Source organism: Crinia signifera, chromosome 1 (genome assembly GCF_055691185.1).
Source record: "Crinia signifera chromosome 1, ASM5569118v1, whole genome shotgun sequence".
Taxonomy (NCBI): domain Eukaryota; kingdom Metazoa; phylum Chordata; class Amphibia; order Anura; family Myobatrachidae; genus Crinia; species Crinia signifera.
In genome coordinates, this window is record NC_139217.1 from 107286437 (window position 1) to 107303355 (window position 16919).

At 40.8% G+C, this 16919-nt stretch overlaps 1 protein-coding gene across 1 annotated transcript in view; it reads left to right on the top strand.

Annotated features, from left to right (window-relative positions):
* The window catches only part of HHIP (hedgehog interacting protein), a 120466-nt gene that overhangs the window by 77036 nt on the left and 26511 nt on the right, over positions 1-16919 (top strand). The window contains exons 5-11 of the mRNA XM_083171096.1: positions 5316-5467; positions 7638-7811; positions 8461-8604; positions 11652-11773; positions 13291-13414; positions 15139-15269; positions 16017-16098. Of these exons, the coding sequence (XP_083027222.1) occupies positions 5316-5467; positions 7638-7811; positions 8461-8604; positions 11652-11773; positions 13291-13414; positions 15139-15269; positions 16017-16098 (929 nt within the window). The remainder of the gene's footprint in view (positions 1-5315; positions 5468-7637; positions 7812-8460; positions 8605-11651; positions 11774-13290; positions 13415-15138; positions 15270-16016; positions 16099-16919) is intronic.

Here is a 16919-nt window from a genome sequence, read left to right on the forward strand (position 1 = left end):
TGTTCTTAGAGAAGGTCAGTGTAAGTTCTTATTTAGATTTATTGTTGCAAATATAGAATGTCAGTAGCAAATCCAAAGTCTAGCAAGTTACAAGTCAGGGTTACTGGATTTATGTTTCATTATAATGATGTGAGGATAATTCTTTTAGCTGCATGACCATTCCATTAGTCACAGTTTGTAGATACAAATCTTTGTACAAATAAAGGTTTGAATTAAAACAAAAACAAATGAAGTCACGTTCATCCTGGTCTTCCGTTTGGCAAGAGCAACGACACAACTCTTACTGATTGCGCATCCAGTTCAAATAGCAGAAAATGCAATATTTTGGAACTGTCTATTACTGGGGCAAGGGTACATTACTAGTATAAGGATTGGATTAAAAACTTGGTTGGAGAAGAGAAGAAATCCAACCTGGCTCCCACAAACCCCAGATGCATGGTATCAAGGTGTATTCGCATGTGTATGTTGAAAGATATAATAATAATTTGATAAATATTGTACTCACATTTTTGCGCTGAGGTCATGGGTTTGATTCCCACCATGGCCCTAACTGTGCGGAGTTTGTATATTCTCCCAGTACTTGCGTGGGTTTCCTCCGGGTACTCCGGTTACTTCCCACAATCCAAAAATATACTGGTAGGCTAATTGGTTCCCAACAAAATTACCCCTAGAATGTCTGTGTGTGCGTGTACATGTGGTAGGGAATATAGATTGTAAGCACCACTGGGGCAGGGACTGATGTAAGTGTTCAAATATTCTCTGTAAAGCGCTGCGGAATATGTGTGTGCTATTTAAGAAACTGTTAATAAATAATAATAATAGCAGAGAACACTAAAAGATGTGTTCTCACAAACGGGTATTGTATCATTCAGCAACCAAGTAATTACTGATCATACCACATGCAGTGACAAGGGTTCCCGGATAATATTGTGAGTATAGTCCATAGGCTACAAGATGTCATTAGCTATCAGGGACAAGTATGAGATAACATGAGATAATTCTCCGGATTCCTTTACTTTTATTATTACAAACAGAAGAATGGGGAGTTATCAATCTCTTCTGATTATAGACAATCAAATTAATACACTATTTATTGATATTCTTGAAATGTATTAGTATCAGATTTTATCAGATATATATCAGATATATCATAATGGTAGTGATTACCTTTACCACTTTTTGCTTTTGTGTGTATACCTTTGAGTCAGAAGGTGGTACCACCAACCTGTTGTATATTACATTTTAATGGTAACTTATAATTAGGTGGAGCTAATATGAATTATTTCTGTCTCACTATTTGTCTTGGTGCGGGATACTCCCTTTAAAAAAAAATATGTTTCCTTTACTCTCATGTTATTATGTATTCACTTGACCAAACAGACAGGTGGTGTGCCGCTAGGTGGAACCTTTCCCGTCCGCTACTCTCAAACCACACATTTACTGCTGTGCGCTAAATCCACATGTACTCTCTCCACTCATTCACGCATATCAGAAGTGGATGAAATCAATCCTTTTTTACTTCTGACCCGATCTGAATCATGGGATAGAACCTACAAATCGGGGCTCTTGGAAGTTCCTCTCACTTGGCTGAAAAGTGCAATTCCTAGCCACAGCAAATGGGAGTGGCAGTAGACATATTGGGGTGCACATACACTCATAGCACCCAGAGATATGGCTTAAATGCTAGTTTAGGTATAAATGTTAAAACAAGCTCAATAAATTTTTTTTTCCTATTTTACAAAATGCCATCTCAACTGTATGCATAGTTATATAAATACCATTGTGAAATTAAAAAAACATACAAGCAGTGACTGTTGAGGACAAGCATACCACCCTGACAACGAAGGAAATAGATAAGTCTATAGAAAATTCAAAGCGGAATCCTAATGCCCCATGGAATCCTCCTACAGCATATTCTCTTATCTAGGATGAGATGCAAACTGAAATGCCGTTTGTTGTAATCATTGAGAGTCTTGTTGGAGGTATTTCATCTTAAGGATCAGATATTACAAGATTCTTACTGTATATGCATACTGTAATTGAAAACCATGACAAGAAACCGTTGAACCCTCTAGAAGCATCTCATTCATTTGGAGAAAATGTCTAATATATATTTCAGTCCTAATGCAAATATTTGGATTTTTGAAATGTTTCCCATTTGCATTCAGTAGCTGGAACGTGACATTCTAATCTACAGTGGGACATGATACCAGATTCTTGGGAAAGCATGAGTGGCACTAATATTTAGGAGCTGGAATTTTTTTCTTGGTATTGAGTATCATGCATTCTGGAGATGCTTTCAAGGCACTGTTAGCTAGGAAGCAATGCTATCACTTACTGGGTCATTAGGTAATGCATTGTCTGAGCCTATGAGTTTATCATATCCCATTGACTGTGAGATTTTTGGGGCAAAACCAAGGGACTAATTCAATTTGGATCACAAAAGCAATCAAACCCTCATTATGCCCAATGTTTTTGGTTCAGCGAAGAACAGGTCCTGTGATCCCATGGAAGAACAGCAAATGCCTGTCTGATTGACAGGCAAAGGCGTTTGTGGCGAGTGCTGGGGGTTACTGGCATTTTCGTAAATGGAGGGCATGTCACCCCCATTTCCTGGGATGGGTCAGGCCATGGACTGCTCTTTAATGCGCATTTTCCATGGCCTTACAAGCCGGGCTGCAACAGGCAGCCTGAGTAAGGTTAGACTTACTCAGGTTGCAGTATCAGATGGATGCCATGACCGATAGTTGCGATGTTCCTCTAAACTGTGATCACATTGCGGTTCAGTGCAAATGCAAGCAGGAGGTGGTAGGCACCGCCTCCTGTATTTGCATTGCTTAAGGATCTCATATAAGAAGCTGCTGTGAGCGGCTTATATCCTATGCGATATAAACTGAAACAGATACTGGGGGTTCTTCTAATTTAATTGGGCGCTCACACGAGGGACCGATTTTGTTTGCGTCTGCACATGAGCAGGCGCATTTCTGCGCATGTGCAGATGCTGGGTGCGAGTGGGCACAGCGAACTACATGTTCGCTGTCCTGCTCGCAACTGTCAGTGTCGGCGTGGGATGGTGGCAGGGGGTACAGCCCATGGAAATGCCCAGCATTCCCATTCAAATGGGCCGGTGACGTGAGTGTGAGGGGGCAGGCAGCTGACGTCAGCTAAACAGGCGACACAGTTGGTGCCACAGCAGCACCTATCTCCAACATTTGAGATGCCTTTGCTTTCCAGAGGGGCACAGGCTTATCCTGAGTACCCAGCTATAATAATGCTAAGGTAGTAACATTGGGATGCAGTCATTAGGTAAACAGAGTCTAGGTTGACAGTCAAAAGGTCGACACGTCAAAAAAGGTCAACATGGTTAAATGTCGACATGAGTTTTTCATGATTTAAAAAACTGACTTGATCATACATTAATATCCCAGTGGGCATAGACAGAGAATAACATAGTGTGCCGAGTGCAGCGTGTAGGACGTGTAGCGCTAATATGGGGCCTATGTCGACATAGATGCTGAAACCTTTTTCATGTTGACCTTTTGCTTGTGTCTACCTTTTGACCATGTCAACCTAATGCATGTTGACCTTTTGACTGTTGACCAATAGTGGTAGGACTTTTGACTGTCGACGTAACACCATACCGGTCACATCTGCATGGCATATCTCTGGCTATTATATAGGTAGGCATTATACAGGAGGAAAACAGTCAACCAGAATTCTCTACTAACTAATTTGAAGAAACTGCCCATCGGCCTCTCTACATTCAAACACCTGCGTTCTCCAGGTCCTGGACACTGCTTGCTGGGCATCCTGCTTGAACTTTGCAAGAACACTTTGTTGCTATCAGAGTAGGACTGCCCAGTGTATTGCTGTTTGGAATCTGGTGCATTATCATGCATGCACTAGCTGTATTTACTAAATATATTTATTATATATATTTATTAAGGGCCCAGTCCATGCACTCTCTAATGGTTAGCCAAGCCTCTGTGGTGACTGGCCACACCCCCTCTGGAGACTGGCCACACCCCCTCTGGAGACTGGCCACACCCCTAAAAATGGGCTCCTAATACTGCATTATTCGGAGGACTGGCCATTATTCTGTTCATATAGCCTAACCTTCAGCCTTAAACTCTATCCCTTAATCATAATCCCTAACACTAATACCTTACTAACACCATGTCCCTATCCCTCACCCTTAGTCTTAACCCCTAATACTAATGCCCAAACCAAACTCCTAATCCTAAAAGGATAGATTTGATGGGCCCAAGTGCCATCAAATTCTATGTTTAGCTACTTTGCTGTGACATTATGGCTTCATGTGTGCTGTGAGCGAAGGGGGTAGTAGAGGCCTTCCAAAGGTGCAGAAGTGACCTAATATGTTCTTAGGACATTACATAATTAAAACTATTTCTTGTCAGCGAAAAAAAAAATATTCTGAATAATCTCCCAGTAACTTGCTGATTGATGTCCTGACCTGGTTTATTACATGCATGTCGTAAAATATAAAGAGCAATTTTGCCAATCAACATAAATAAGATGATGCATTTACAATTGCTTGTTCTAAAACATATTTTGCCAAAAAAAAGCTGGAGAATATTTTTTAAAACCAATAACTTGCAGTAATAATACGAGCCAGTACAGTACGTGCTTTCTGAGGGCTTATTTGCTTGCATCCGTGTAAAACAAAATGTCTCTGCTGACCTGACCACATGCTCAGCTACGCGTCGGAGATAGCGGGTTATTAACTACAGTGAGCTATGAAGAGGAGACCACCGGAGTTGTGACAAGTGATGTAGCTGCCCCCCTAGGGTAAAACAAAGGTTTGCATATTACACTACCAATTTAAATGTTTTCTAACATATTGCCAAGATAGTGGGGCTTGGCAACCATGACTGAGGTTTTTTTTTACATTTTGCATAGTTGGATTAAATGTCATTAAGCTTTCTTCCCTCATTTGCCTACAAGACATTACAAACAACTTGGTAACCCAGCTAAGAATTCTTCACAGCACTTAAACTTGTCTTCATGGCTACCAAAAGATTACACACACAAATCACTTCACACAAGTACCTAGTATAACAGCCTATTGCACAGATAACCATGCAGGACAATTGTGTTTCCAAACTCTTAAATAGTCTCCCAAAGTGAAATGTTTTATAATCTTTTTTTGTGCAGTAGTCAGAGAAAAAAGAAAGACGTTTGGGCACAGATTATCCGTCAGACAGAAAGAAACTTTTTTTTTTCGGGTTCCAACCGAAACACAATAAACCACATAATTAACTTTACAATTCTTTGTGTTTCTGGTTTGACTGCAGGGAGGAGATGAAAGAGGATTGCTTGGACTTGCATTCCATCCCAATTATAAGAAAAATGGAAAGCTGTATGTGTCGTACACCACCAACCAGGAGCGCTGGGCCAGCGGGCCTCACGACCACATTCTTCGCGTTGTGGAATACACAGTGTCTAGGTACCGCATCTAAATAGCAGCATGTCCCTCTTCTTTTTCTCAATAGTATTCTTACAAGATCTAATACACGTTCAGGTGTGTATGTCATTTTATCCAGCTAAAGGGGGTATATGTGCACCTGGACCAACTATGCAAGGGGCACAAATGGAATCTTAATTGTTTTATATTTATGCACTGAAAATTAGAAATTGAATTACGACCAGTCACCCTCTCTACTCCAAATATGCCCACATATGTTACATTTGTCCCTTCTCTGGGGCAACATGATTTTGCAGTCTCAACTTGCACCTTGTAGCTAGATTTACTCCCTTATTCTGGTTCACTCACAAAGGCAAATTCATTCTCAAATGGACAAAACCATGTGCACTGCAGGTGGGGCAGATGTAACTTGTGTAGAGAGAATTAGATTTGGGTGAATTATTTTGTTTCTGTGCAGAGTACATTCTGGATGTTTTTTTCATTTTTTTTTTTACACTGCAATATAGATCCCACTTTGAAGTAAAACCCCACCCAAATCTAATTCTCTCTGCCTATGTTACATCTGCCCCCCCCCCCCCTGCAGTGCACATGGTTTTGTCCATTTGAGAATGAATTTGCCTTTGCAAGTGAACCAGAATAAGGGCCATAGTTTGTAATAACTATTGGTGAATTAATTACTGTATACATTAGGCATGATTCTGAGGTGGGAGTAAAGCAAAAAGGAGCAAGTTTCCACATATGTTGCGCAAGTAGATAAAACTGTGGTGCGCTAACTGGCTCTATTTGGAGCAATTAAGGGATATGTGTACAGTATGTGGATACCTCTGCAGATCCAACAAGTGAGACTTTCCCAAATGTAAAGGGGTGTACACACGTTGAGATTTTGTGTCCTGCTTAGTCAGTATTGTCTAGCATAGATTGCTTAGCATAGAATGACTGTGCAGGCAAGGCAATTTTGACTAGATCATAGACTATCATCACTTAGACAAATTCTCTCTCAAAATTGCTTAGTGAAAATTGTCCATTAGCCAAAATCTCCCCGTGTGTACACCCCTTAAGGCTTCTTTATTGTCATTCAAGAGAACTTTGAGATCAAGGAGATTTAATAAAACATTTATGTGACCTGTAAAAACGGTGGTATACACAGTCCCCTGAGCCCAGAGGGGCCCATACTGCGCAGCTTGCAGCCATTTTTGAATACTTAACTCTCCAGAGTCCTGTGGCAGTGACAGTCACTCTGAGCACTAGGTGGTTCCTTACAGCATTTTGAAAGTAGGGAATAAATGCCACGCCATTTTCCTGGAGGCCTGCGCCCCTTCTAGTGTTCAGAGTCCCTGTCACTGCTTGCTAGAGGTGAGGGGGACTGGACTGAGACTGCAAACATTTCTTCAGCTCTCTTAATAAACTCCTACTTGTATATACAGATGTGTCCATTAAGACTGTTGCTGCAAATAGTAATGTGTACCAGCGCTGCTGTACGCATTGCAGCAAAACGTTCCCTCCCATATCCTATTTCCTATTGTGGCCGCCGGCTCCCCCATTGCCTACATTGTGTAGCAAGAGAATGAGTATGCATTCTACATGCTACTATCCGCTACACTACAATGTTACAGGACACACCTGTACATAAGTTACAGCAATGGGCTCATCACTGTATAATACACAAGGTTTTCTGATATTATTGATATGAGTTTATATCAGAGGCAGAACTACCATTGATGAAGCAGGGGGGCACGGGAGACTAAGGGGCTCACTGCTGCCAATGTCACCCTCTTCTTGTCACCCATTGCCACACTTTGCCTTCCACTGCCTCTGCCTGTCACTCTCTGCCTCTCCCTGTCATCACCTGTCTCTCCCTGTCACCTTTTGTCTCTCCCTTTCACCCATTACTGTTTTGCAAAGAGCGAACTTGGGTTGGGGTGAAGGAAGGGTGCCCAAATTATTTTTTTGCACCTGGGCTCACCTCCCATAAGTTCTGCCACTGGTTTATATATATCTTAGCATTAATTGCAAAAAAATATACAATGCAGAATATTGCTCACTCACACTGTCCACAATCTGAGGCATCCAATGTATTGATGCTAATATATGTTTTTTGTATGCTCATTTGTTTGATGCAGTATTACATATGGTATGCTTATACTGTAAGATAGAAGTACAGTAAGTGGTTTAAACTCCTTATTTGAAACAGGAAGAACCCCAGCCAAGTTGATGTGAGAACGGAGAGGATTTTTCTCGAAGTAGCAGAATTACATAGGAAACACTTGGGAGGACAACTTTTGTTCAGTCCAGATGGCTTCTTGTATATTTTTCTAGGAGATGGAATGATAACTATCGATGATATGGAAGAAATGGATGGATTGAGGTAAATGCAACCATTTACAAAACAATTTCATAGGATTTCCTGAATACAGTGTTCCTGAAATTAATCACTTCACTAACATAGAAAATGTTGTCTTAAGGGCAAAATTTGTACTTAATTATCAGCAGCCAATTAGATGCTTGATTTTATTGTCTAATATGCACTAGACAGATACAAGCTTTGTGCTGATTGGTTACTGTACTTCACTCTGAGAGCAATATAAGCAAATTAGCTCAAATGTATTTCTTTAAATGTTTGCTGAAATCAAACGTTCTTCAGTGATGTTACTGATTGCTAGTGAACAATAAGCTCCCCGTTATCTTCCAGTTATGTATCTTCAGCTGCAAGTGGAGATACAACTGATATACATCACTCTGAATGGAGCTACTGTAGTACTGTTACCTCACTACTGAAACAGCATTGTTAATAATCATTATGCACTAACATATGCGATTAGGACAGCTCTTGCGTTAAGAGGTGTTCTTTGGGTCTTTGACTTCCGTGTCTAAAACCCGGGAGGCCCTATTTTATCATTAATGTATACATGCAGTTATAATATTGCATAATTTGTGAAAAGGGGAATTCATAAATCTCCCTTCCTCAAACATAAAAATGACACAAAACATTTTACAGATTTTATTTTATTTTTTAGTGACTTCACAGGATCAGTGCTGAGACTGGATGTTGATATAGATGGGTGCAATGCACCTTTCTCTATTCCAAGGAGCAATCCTCATTTTAACAGCACTAACCAACCCCCTGAAATCTTTGCTCATGGACTACATAACCCAGGCAGGTAAGCCACATGCATTTGCTGTGAACACTTCAAGATTTTGTATCTTCGTAGAATCTTATCAATTTTGCATCATTAAACCAGGTCACCATTAGTGATTATACTACATATATTGCTATTTTATTGACATATTTCACATAAAATGCTTGATGGTGTAGCCAGGTTTGGCCACAATGGGGAGCAGAGGGTAAAAAATAGATGCCAATGTTTAAAAAATAATATTTTTTTAATAGCAAGGGCATGACGTTACACAGGGGGAGATTATTCAGGATGAGAAGGAAACGGCTTCATAAAGCTATCTTTAAAATGAACCCTAGCCTTTATATGTGTCCATTTATATAGGCGGAAATGTATGATAAAGAGTGGAGAAGTATGCCAGTGGAGAAGATGCCCGTGGCAACCAATCAGCTGCTCTGTATAATTTTACAAACGCTAATTGTTACTTCAATAGCAGCACTGCAAACTAAATGCCCCAAATAGGCATCCTTGGGCCTAGGGCCATGACATCTCTGGGGTCGGACCACCCTGTAGTTTCACCTATGCTTATAGGGCCTTATTCAGATCTGAGTTAAGTACAAATTTGTTTGGAAAATGGGCAAAAACCATGTGCACTGCAGGTGGGGCAAATGTAACATGTATAGAGAGAGTTAGATTTGTGTGAGTTATTTTGTTTCTGTGCAGGGTAAATACTGGCTGCATTATTTTTACACCGCAATTTAGATTTCAGTTTCAAGACACCCCACCCAAATTTAATTCTCTTTGCACAGGTTACATCTGCCCCACCTGCGGTGCACATGGTTTTGCCCATTTTCCAAACAAATTTGTACTGAGCTCAGATCTGAATAATGTCCATTGGGTGGTAGAATGCCAACTGTATATATCTGCAAGATGGCTGGTAAAAGAGCAGAGGAGACAGTCAGGATTATTGATAGGTTAGGGCAGTGGTTCCCAAACTGTGTGCTGCGGCTTGGGACACCTACAAGGGTGCCTTGGGTTGGTGGTCCAGGAGTAATTCAAATTGGTCAGTATAATAGGCAAAACTATTGTTTGTGGCTTCCGATCATAATATATGTGAATAAATATATCCCTAAGGAGGACACAATTTACTTAATGTAATAATTTTTTTCTAAATTTCTCAACAAGACACCTTTGGCCTTGGGCTATGCCACTGAAGAAAACAGAAATCCTTTATAAACTTAAACTTGAATTAATAAATCCCCATAGGCCTCTATAAGACTGGAGGCCTAAGTCAATTTACCTTATCAGGTTGACATTACCTATAACCAGCAATGAAACCAGTGAGACTGGAAAGGCTTCCCTGGAGGGGTGTGGTCAGCATCCCGTTATCAGGATGCCGGCATTCAGTATACTGCCTTTGGCATCATGACTACCGTCGGGAATCCTACATCAATTAGGATGGTGAACGGTAGATATGCGGGCAACGCTAGTGTGCAGCCGGGAAAGAAGGGGTTAGGTTTAAGGGTAGATCCCACAGTTCTTTTTGTGGAATTATTACTCAGCGTAGCATCAGTGTAGCTGATGGTCTGTGGTCCCTGCATATGTCTGTGCTATTGTAATAGCACTGTATACAGTCATGCTCGCAAAAACGGTATAGACTTTCAATCAGGTCATCACGACAATGCCGAATTGCACCATTTTGACAAACATGTCTATAATTTTAACAATAGAAATTTGGGGGTTAGAGTTAGCATTAGGGTCACATGTCAGGACAGTGTCGATATGTTTCAAAATGACATGGTGCATTTCAACATATAATCTGTCGACAAGGGGTGCCTAGTGTGAGAGTGTGTCCTCACAGAATTGGTTGTAATGACTAATATCAGTGGTTCATTCTAATTCTGTACATACATTTATCATGTCTTAGGGTGCTTGTCAACATTGCGGAATCTACATTATAAATGTTAAATGTGTCAGTACAAAACCTATTGTGACCATTTACTAAATAAAGTTTCTCTCTCTGAGCGGGATGTACTAAACAAAAAATGCAATAAAAACCCTGTTTTCTGGATTTTTACTGCATTTTCGAATCCACTAAAGCCCCTCCCGGAGGGGCTTCATTGTGGGCGTTACCCCAGCTGTAGCTGGCGTAACCCCATAAAAGCCTTTGGGATTCTCTTCGCAGTGCTTCTGTTTGAGGGATCCGACACAGATCCCCCCCGGCATGCCTCGTAGCTGGCAGCCGCGGGGCATGCTGGGAAGGATCTGTGTCGGATCCCTCACACAGTAGCGCTGTGAAGAGAAACCCATAGGCTTCTATGGGTTTACGCCAGCTATAGCTTGCGTAAGCCCCGCAGTGAAGCACCATGGTACATCCCACCCATAGTCTCTTTGCCTCTCTCTCTCACTCTCTCTTTCTCTCTCTATGTATGTATGTATGTATGTGTATATATATATATATATATATATATATAAGTGAAAGGTCACTCACTTACAACTTATATGTCTTTATATGTCCTGATTGTCCTTATTTTCCCGATATGTTTTTATTTTCCAATAATTTTTAAACTTAATATATTTACCTTAAGTTAATTTTAAAAATATAGGCGCGCTAAACATCATAAGATATAGCCCTGTTTCATGCACCATGAAAAATGCAAATAAGATGCACCATGTGTCTTCTTTGGCACAAATATGCATTTTTGCAGAGGTATTTATGCCTGGTGCACCTCTGATGAATTTACTTAAAATATCGGTGCGAAAAAGATGTACATCTGTACAAGATGGTGACAGACTGGGGACCAATATGGCTCTGCATCCCTCCAAGCTGTACTGTGCAAATTTACACTGCCACAATTGTGATAAAAAACAATTCCTAGTCCGCACATTACAAGTCTGTAGGCACATGGCTGCTGAGTATTAAAGGTGCTATATCATGTAAAAAAGATGCAAAATTGTCCATGTAAAAAGATGCAAAATTGTCCGATCTTTTTTGTAAGAAAAAACAGGGACAGAGGAGATTACGCGCGCGTTAGCTGCACTTGTGTTTAATAAAATGTTTGCGGAATTAAATAACCGTTCCTTTTGTGTAGGTGTGCTGTTGATCGCCATTCCAAAGACAACAGTATGAATTTAACAATCCTTTGCTCCGATGCAAGCACGAAAAACAGGTCCAACACAAGAATCTTACAGATCTTAAAAGGAAAGGATTATGGTAGGCTATACTGTGATTTTAGCGGCCTTCGTACAATAGTTAATATGTTTATGCACTTATAATGACACTCATTGCAGGAGAATACATGAGCCCAAATTAGAACATATGTCAGAAACAGACGATTTACTTTTGTCTTCAGGAAATAGCTCATTGTGAGATGTGTCATTACTCTAGTGTAAGTCTATTTATTAAGCTCCCCGAGGTCCACCATTGAAACCGCTGATCTTATTTATATTGCTCACAAAATATTTTTCTTTTGGAAACTGGTTCTGCTCAAATTTTTTCATCCTAATTACATATGTCATGATTAAGTACTCCATTCCCTTTTATTTCCTGCATCTAACTATGATTGATTAAACTGTTTTTTAAAGCATTTTATCAACTAGATGTAATGTAATCTCTTCATATCATTTGATTTTTGGTGGGTTGTTAAAGCAGGAACATTTAGTTTTGTCTTGGATTTCTGCAACCAGTTCAGTGGTGGCAATGGTGTCGGTGACACCTGGAGTGGCCAAGTGTGGCCCTGCCTGTGGCATCGGTAAGCAAGACAGAAAAGGGGAATGGCTTCGAGGGTAAGGGGCATGTCCTGGTGAAAGCCCTAATACATCACTCAGGGGCATGGTCAGCATTCAAGGAGATGTTGAGCTGCTTCCAGAGACTAGTGCTGGTTCTTTCTCACTGAGAGGAGCCAAGTGCGGCCGTATAATGTCACAATGCGACACCCACCTCCCGTCAATGTGGAGGAGTCAGCATTTTGGCATCTTCCCCTGAAAGGGAAAAAAATCCTGGGTTATTTCAGGTGAATGTGTAGCAACCCAGGATTTTGCTTATCCTGAAATCCTCCTATACGGTTCAAGCAACCTAGCATTTCAGGTTACAATGCCCCCAGCAATGTGTTCCCTTCATCCATCTATGAGCTTATCACTTAATACACCTAAGTCTGACTTCTCTTACTCTCTCATTACCTCCCCTCAATCCCACCCTCAAGACTTGTACCGTGCATCTTCCCACCTGTGGAACGCACCGCAAAGTATGAATAAACTTATCCAAAACCTAAGACCATACAAGCACTCCCCTAAAACCCATCTTTTCACTCTCGCCTACCCTACTCCAGTCTGCCATGTCCACTTGTGTTCCATTGCTACTACTGTCGCTACTTTCTCTGTCACTTTATACTGTAGCTCTCGCAAGTAGGGACCTCTTTCTTTCTCACATCTTCCCCATCTCTGCGTGTCCTATTTCTACCTGATAAATTTATTGTTGCAATTGTATTTTAAGTTTTATTTATACATTCACCACATACATACAAAATCAGTTTATACTGTACCCAGTGCAACTCATACTTGCATTTGTGCCACACATTTTGTTGTTTAGTCTAATTTCTAACCATGTATTTGGATGCTGGCTATCCCACTCCGCAGAATCTGTGACTATAGAAATGATGATGAAGATGATGACAGAAAATGTCCTTTGTACTGTTTTGGCCTAATGCTACAACAGTTCCTTTTCTTTTTCAGAAGGTGACCTTCCACTTTTAGAATTCAAGCCACTGAGCAATGGGCAAACAGTTGGGGGTTTTATATACAGAGGCTGTCAATCAGAGCGGCTGTATGGAAGCTACGTATTTGGAGACCGCTATGGGTATGTTATAATCTTTTTGTATTCGGACTTGTAGTATTTATACTCCCTGACGGGTGCGGCGATATCCCTGACTCCTTGAAGAGTACAGTGATTATTATTCTTATAATTTTATTTATAAGGCGCCACAAGTGTTGTGCAGCGCCATACAAAGGAACAGTACAGAGAGACAAAACTTAACATTACAGTAAATAAATAACAAAAATAGAGCACAGGTATAAAAAGAGCGCCACAATTCAATACACATTACAGCTTAAATGTAAGTAGTGAGGACTTGACCAATGTGCTACTAGGGGCTGGTGGCCAAATATGGAGATGAGTATGTGGACAAAAGTGTTTGAGTATGGGAGAGCTATGAGTGAAATGTGAAGAGAAGAGGGCTTTGACAACAGGAGGGAAGAGGGCCCTGCTCTGAGGAGCTTACAATCTAGTAGGAAGGGGAGACAGACAGATTACATGAGGTGCAAGCAAGTAGGATGTGGCATGATAGCAGGATGTAAGCAGGCAGAGATGGTCAAGGCATGAGGCTGGGAGTTGAAGGACCATCCTCTGGACTAGGATCTCCCTGATTGCACCTTGCCATCATTATGTAGCTGTTATATACTTGGGAAATTGTACAATTTACCTTGCATTGGCAATAAAGCACAATGATCCCTATGGCTTCATGCCTTTTCAAATATAATTAATAATAAGTACAGTAGGTAAGTATGCTTTACTGTGCTGGCTTCCAGCTCTCAATTTCCTCCATGCCCTTATGCTATTCACCAGGTAGAGTTTATTGTTATTGCATTGTTTGGATACAGAAAACCAAAGGCTGATTAAGCAAAGAGGTGACATAAACCACTGAAGGGTTCTGAGATGCTGTCACTTTAAATAGTATGGTTGCTAAGGTGATCTAATGAGTGCAGGAATAGCCAACAAAGGACAGGGGAGGAGTTGTAAGACTATGAGTAGGCAGGAAGTCAGGTGATCTGCCTCTTTTGGGAAGTTTTTCCCCACCCTCCCATCCCTAATTTTCTATTTCTCGGCGGCGGTAAAGAACGGTCCTTGTTTATATGCAATTGTATGTAGATAGTGGGTGCACTCTCCCGACATCGATATGTCATTAGCCCAATGCCCCTGGACAGGGGATAGGCTGCACCATCTGTCCGGGTGGGTTGCGATGGGAGAGTTGATCACCAACAGTGTGCGAATGGCGTGTGTGATCTTACCCCCTCTTTTCTATGACCGTTCTTTAGTGCCACCACCATTTATAGTCAGATCATAGCTGTCAATCAATAAATTTGACATTTAGTTTTGAAACGCCAGCACTTGTGTTTGTGTCTTTACTCTAGTGTTAAGTTTGATAATGTTAAGTTGTTTAAAGTTAAGTTCGTTAAAGTGTATGCATAAAGATTGGATATGTATTGGATATGTTGTATCCAATACTAAGAGCAATTAGAAATACTGTATGTCATATCCATAGCAAAAAGAACAAAAGCAATGCATAGTATAATACTACTTTAAAGCATGTATGGAAGTTACGCAAGAACATGTATCATTCACTAAAGCAGGGATGGGGAACCTTTGGCCCTCCACATCCCAGCATACCCTGCTACAGCTTGGATGCATAGTTCAGCAACAGCTGGAGGGCCGAAGGTTCCCCATTTCTGCACTAAAGTATAAGAGTGTGAAGGTAGGAAACACCTTAAAGTGAAATTATATAAGTGATGATTCTCTCATTTCAGGAACTTTGTAACGCTCCATCAAAACACCATCACTAAACAGTGGCAGGAGAAACTGTTCTGTCTCGGCAGCGGACCTTCCTGCAGGGGGCCCTTCACAGGCCACATACTGGGATTTGGAGAAGACGAACTAGGTACAATGCACAGAGTAAATCGCTGAGCTGTACTCTAAGCCAGACTTCACACAATTGTCTTATACGTATACTATATAAAATACACCAACAAATAAAAATGAAACTTTAAAGGTACAAAACTTGTATCTACTTAAAGATCATGATTCAGAGCAGTTCGCTACGCTGCGTATTCTTGCATCCTAGCGAACAGGCCAGCGCCACCCACCACCCCGCCGAAGCTGCTTTTTAGTCTAGTCATTGGGAGTGTTGGGGGGGTCCAAAGTCTTGAGTAGGCAAAGAAAACATGCTGCCATTTTGTGCTTCCTCAAAGGTGGTGTAAAACATTGCTATCAAATGCAGAAAAGTCACTTCAATTGCAGATGTACACAAAGTTAGCATTCTTGAGTGATTAAAATAATAACAAAAAAAGAAGGCACAAGAACATTGCCTGTTTAGTTACCTGAGTTATGTATGAAATAGAAGTAAATAAGGGATATCACTTAGCTGCTTTTACACTCACATCCATGTGAAGGAGTACAAAAATGGCAGCACATTGCTGTAATGTGATTGGCTGACACAAATGACAAGAAATACAGTATCTCATAAACAGAACTGAGAAAGTCTTATACATGGCATTAGCAAAATATCCCTGGGAGCTAGAGAGCCTATTACTATGAAATGACTGTGACCAAACTATGTTAAACATGAGGCCTGACAAATGCCTTGAGCATGTCATAAAATAATGTGCTATATTGGCATTTCTAACAGGTGAAGTCTATATACTGTCAAGCAGTAAAAGTATGACTCAGACGCACAGCGGAAAACTCTACAAGATTATTGACCCTAAAAGGTAAAGAATTTATTTCTGTTAAAAATGTGTTGTCGCTGCATATAAAATAATGTGTGAAAAATGTTTTTTTTTTTTTATTCCTAGTGCTCTCCAAAATAATGCATGTAAAATATCATTGAATATTATTGTTGAGTTCGTACATCATCACTTAATTATTCAGAATGAAAACTTGTCTATTATAATGAAACTGCACCTCTACCGTAAATAATTACTAGATTATTAGAAGTGTCCTCTGCTTTCCGTGATCTCCACATTATTTCTTAATCAATCTTGTGGGCTAATTGAACTATTGATATTTTTTTTTGCACTCACCATGAATGATACATGCTGTGCTAACCAATCAGCTCCTGCCATTTTTCAAACACATGACAGTTAGGATCTGATTGACTGAAGCACCATTTATCATTTCTTTGTGTGATTATGATGCATGCCTCCGCATTTTATAGGGTTAGGTACCTAACCTGCAATCCTGCCAAGACCAGCTTGAAAAGGTTGCTTACACACAATTTTTAATGTTTTAGGGAGGTATTCAATCTGGAGTCACGACTGTCGGGCTGGCCTGACAGCCGTGACCCGGTCCTGTTTTCAGCCTGCTCGACATCACCTCGGCAGGCGGGATTCAATGTCTTGTCTGCCAAGTGCCGTAAAAGGGCAGCCGGAAATCGTAGAGGTTCAGCCGCGAGCTTGACAATTCCCGTCCGTTTTCGGCAGAACGTGCCCGAATTCTTGTAAAGTCGGGCACGTTCTGCCGAGATCCCTGTTCAATGCTGTCAGGGAAGACAGCATTGAATACGGCCCCGCCGCTATTTCCCCCATCGGGA